This window comes from Lolium rigidum, chromosome 7 (assembly GCF_022539505.1).
Source record: "Lolium rigidum isolate FL_2022 chromosome 7, APGP_CSIRO_Lrig_0.1, whole genome shotgun sequence".
Taxonomy (NCBI): Eukaryota; Viridiplantae; Streptophyta; class Magnoliopsida; order Poales; family Poaceae; genus Lolium; species Lolium rigidum.
This window is the reverse complement of record NC_061514.1, coordinates 316,517,998-316,522,736: the sequence shown is the minus strand read 5'-3', so window position 1 is coordinate 316,522,736 and position 4,739 is coordinate 316,517,998. Positions and strand designations below refer to the sequence as shown.

Here is a 4,739-nt window from a genome sequence, read left to right as displayed (position 1 = left end):
AATGCTCGACAACATTGTCGGCAAGCCCGCAGAATATTGGATCTGCGATGGTCTTAGGTTTGTAGTCCACCTCAGGCACTGCAAATCGGCCATAATGGATCAATTTAAACTAGTAAAAGAACCCAAAAAAATCCTAGACTACATCGGCGAAGTAAACTTACGTCACCTAGCTAGGGCACGCTTGATGCCGTTTCTCGATCCATCTTGGCGTTACCGAAGGCTGCAAGGGGAACACGAAGACGATGGAACGGACTTGCCCGAGCTGTAGACGATCGAACCAACGCGGCGGCTGCTTTCGAACAAGGGCGTGAGCGGAAACCAAAGCAGAAGGACGACACCAACGATCCGTCGACGGTTCGGAAATCCAGTGCGGCGAAACTAGGATGTGTGTGGCAACATTTTAGCGAGCGAGGAGGCGAGCAAGGAGAAGAGGGGCGAGGGCCGAGTCTGGGTCACTAGCTTGCGGCACTTGCCTGTCTATTTTAGTGTTTTACGGCTCCTAGAGCGGACAAAGACTTGGAAGAGTCGGTGTGTCCCAACATTGTCGGAATTGCATGACCAGTTAGAACGTATATTTTTTCGCAGACTTGGAATAATTTGAAAATTATGAATGTCAGCTGCCATAGTCAAATGCCCGTGTCTTTTTACTCCAAAAGGCCGGTGTCTTATTTTGATGAGTTCGTTTATAATTGAAAAGCGGGCAGTGGCAGGATCGCAATTCATATGAAACCGAAGCCCAAGCTCCGCCGCGCAGGTCCGACCCCACCATCACCAGCCGGTAAAAGCGGGTTCCACATCTAACTGTGATACCTTCTCCTTCCTTCCCCGAATTCCCGATGGGAGCACACCACCAATAATCCGGAAATCCATGGCGCCTCCCACCAATTACCCTCCTCCCGCGCCCCTCTTCTTCCAATCCACCCCTCCCGGACCCTCCCTCGTCGGCGCCAACCACACCTCCGCCCGATTCTGCGCCCGCTAGTCCCCGGATTCCCCGCCAGATCACCAGATTAGCCATCCGCACGCCAGATTCGCCGCTAAAACCGTAGCCCAGCCGCCAAGGCAGCTGGGATCGGCATGGAGCCGCCGGCGGCGCGGAAGTGGCCCGGGCAGGGCGTCCTCACGCGCGCGCTCCTCCTCGGCGTCGCCGCCCTCGCGCTCCGCCTGCTCTACGGGGCCTTCGTCGCCGTCGGCGGCGGCTGGGCGCCCTACCCGGCCGTGCCCGCCACCGCCGTGGTCGCCAGGAGGACCCACGTCCAGGCCGGGTCGCCGGAGGCGTGGCGCAGCCACGACTGGCGCAGGGCCGTGGACCTCCACGCCGAGGTCCTCGGCCGGCACCTCGCCGACGGCCTCCTCGACACCGCCTCCCGCGCCGTCTGCCTCGGCGGGCCCCAGGAGGCGCTCGCGCTGCGGGAGCTCGGCGTGCCCGGCGCCGTCGCCGTCGCGAGGAAGCGCGCGCCGCCGCTCGCCGTCGCCGGGGACGACCGCCGCCTCCCCTTCACGTCCTCCTCCGTCGACTTCGTGTTCGCCGGCCGCGCGCTGGACGCCTCAAAACACCCATCCGACCTCGCCGGCGAGGCCGCGCGGATCTTAAAGCCGGAGGCTCATCTCGTCGTGCTCACCTCCAGCGCCGGCGACGCCTACAGCCACCGCTCGCTCCAAGCGCTCTTTCCATCCTTACAGTTACTCCGATCTCGCGAGATCGACGGCCCCGACGCGTCCACGCTCCGGGAACTGGTCTTCCAGAAGCTCAACGCCACTCCGGCGTCCACCTCAGCCACCAACTGCACGATCGGGGATCACAAGCTCCACCTCCTGGCGCGCGCCGAGCCGCTGATCCAGGAGGAGCCACTGAAGCCGTGGCTCACGCTGAAGCGGAACATCCAGAACATCAAGTACCTCCCCGAGCTCGCGGACATCAGCTTCAAGCGCCGGTACGTGTACGTCGACGTCGGCGCGCGCAGCTACGGGTCCAGCATCGGGAGCTGGTTCCGGAAGCAGTACCCCAAGCAGAACCGTACGTTCGAGGTGTTCGCCATCGAGGCCGACCCCGCGTTCCACCCTGAGTATGCCACGAGGAAGGGTGTCACATTGCTTCCGTATGCCGCCTGGGTCAAGAATGAGACGCTCAGCTTCGAGATCAATGGTGATCCTGGGAAGGAGGATGAGGCTAAGGCCAATGGCCGTGGCATGGGGCGCATCCGTCCCACGGCCGGTAAGAAGATGTCCGGCAAGGTGCGGAGCGTGCCGGCATTTGATTTTGCGGAGTGGTTGAAGCAGACGGTTTCGGAACAGGACTACGTGGTGATGAAGATGGATGTGGAGGGCACGGAGTTTGACCTGATCCCAAGGCTTTTCGACACGGGCGCCATCTGCTTGGTCGACGAGGTGTTCCTAGAGTGCCATTACAACCGGTGGCAAAAGTGCTGCCCTGGCGAGCGGTCGCCCAAGTATCAGAACACCTACGAGGAGTGTTTCGAGCTGTTTAGCTCGCTCCGGGAGAGCGGTGTTCTTGTGCATCAGTGGTTTTGATTGCTGCCGTGCACATTGGAGTTTCTGCAAATAGAGTTCGACTACAGACAACATAAGGGTTTCACACTTCCACTACATATTTTATTTTCAAAGTATTTTTTGATTGTCATTGTGAAGATAGGGATTCAGGAATTGGATTATTCTCGGTGTGTTAGATCCTGTAGTTAAAAGGTAATCGAGGTAAAGAAAGTTAGTCTTTAACTGCATTCCCAGTAAAATTTGCTGCGGATTGCCATTGTTACTATTATTATTGAGCAAGCGAATTGATTCATTAGATTCATTTGATTAGTGAAATTACTGAAGCTTTTCATGGTCACCCATTCTGTGATTCTTTTCCCACATAATTGTTGCAGCTCCACTTTCTAGTACTGTCGTGTCTGCATTACATAAGTTATCTACAGCAATCAAATTGTTTCAGATATTTGAGCTGCACCAGTTACTGTATATTGAATGTGCGAATAAAACTGAAATGCCAGTTGTGGATCAACACACTTCCCTGGCATCTGCAGAACTTGTACTTTAGTATGTTATCTTGTTGCTCAATGACATGCACTCTCGGCAGATTATATCTAGCTAATTCTCTGGCATCTGCAGAACTTATGTTTCAGCATTCAGTCTTGTTGCTTGAAGGGATGCCTCTGTTTGCTAGGTAGTGCCTGTGTTTGGTTACAGATGGGTAATTGTAATAATAACTGTAGTTAGTAAGATGTATTAAGTGTTCTGATCTTATCAGAATATCAGATTCAGTTATTTTCAGTTGCTATGTAGGTACAGATATATGCATTTTGTCCCCGCAGCGTAATCATTCAGGTGTGAGTTACTGTTTCTGCACAGCAATGTAGAGTAGTCTTTTGTCCAATGAGGGTATACCAAATTTGTGCCCTACAGCCGGCAGGTTCATTTGCCGATGGCAATGTTTCTAACTTTGTGGAAGATACTGGGATGTCTGGCCTTATTTGTTCATTGCTGTGGTGGTGGTTTCATTTCCTTTTCTTGCCAAAGTTTGTACTCCTCTACATGTGCTTTTGGCCCTCTGAATGTGTTGTGCCTGTGGCGGTCATGATGTTGGCAATGGGTGGCAGACAGCACAGCATCTACATGGCTGGGGCTGGACACCTATGGGTGCGTTTGGTCGCAAATCTTATATGCCGACCAAGTCGGTGGTTACTCCACACCGCACAACCCCGCGCGTGGAAAATTTTGTTAAAAAGGACCACCTGCCCCAGTGAAATGTCAAAAGAGACCACCTGTGAAATTTTGTCAAAAAGGACCACCTGCCCCAGTGAAATGTCAAAAGAGACCACCTGTGAACGGAAATGGCAAAACTGCCGTGGCGGCAGCACGGCCAGGCGACGCGTGGCGCCTGCCGCCGGAGCCGGTGGCGGCAGGGCCTGCCGCCGTCAGTCTTGGCGGCACGTCCGCCTCTGTGAGCCGGCAGTCGACGGAGCAACGCCGACGTCGCCCTGCCGCCGTGGCTGGTGGCGGCACGCTGAGCTGGCAGGCCTGCCACCACCGGTGGTGGCATGTGCTGCTGGCCGATAGCCCTCCACAGCGCGCTGACGGCGCTGATTCCCACGTACTTTTTCGAATTATTGTACTGTTTTTTGGTTGAATGCACTGATTGAGGCATGTTCCCGCTAAATTTTCCCGCCTAATTCTCTCGCTCAGTTCGCTATAAAAGCCAGCGTCGAGTGTGCCTAATTCTCTCGCTCAGTTCGCTGATATTATTTGGTACACAAGTGCTCATACCTTAGCCAGCATGAGTGTGCCTTACTCAGACCAGGATTTTAGACTGATGAAGGGAAAGAATGCAACTTTGCCGCCGGGGGTTAGAGCAGAGAGGTGTTGGTGCGGCCGCCTTGCGAAGGTGAAGGAAGTGGTGGATTTTTCGGATAAGTTCGGCATGAAATATTTCATGTGCGCATACTACGATCATGATCCACCCGCACATACAAGTTCATCATCCTCGAGACCTGCGGTATGTTGTAACAAGCATGATTAAAAATCATATTTGTATGTCATTAATTTTCATTTATTAATCGTCTTATTTTTGTTGTAGTCTCCGCCGCCCCTTTGCAACCGGGTTTCACCGGATAGACCAGGAGCAGCCGGATTGGGCGCGCCGTGAGGTGGAGGAAAAACAGAGGCGTGCATGGGCAAGGTTCCATGAGGAGGAGCCTTTCGAAAAGGCTATTGCTAATGATAAA

At 54.3% G+C, this 4,739-nt stretch overlaps 1 protein-coding gene across 1 annotated transcript; it reads left to right on the top strand.

The window, feature by feature from the left end:
- Nucleotides 1-1,077: 1,077 nt before the first annotated feature.
- On the top strand, nt 1,078-2,781 carry LOC124674239. Its single transcript, XM_047210280.1, has one exon. The coding sequence runs from the start codon at nt 1,078-1,080 to the stop codon at nt 2,530-2,532; it is 1,455 nt and encodes a 484-aa protein (XP_047066236.1). The 3' UTR covers nt 2,533-2,781.
- Nucleotides 2,782-4,739: the final 1,958 nt, after the last annotated feature.

Bases quoted from the DNA above. Each gene is read 5' to 3' on its own strand.
- LOC124674239 (XM_047210280.1), top strand. From the start codon at position 1,078: ATGGAGCCGCCGGCGGCGCGGAAGTGGCCCGGGCAGGGCGTCCTCACG.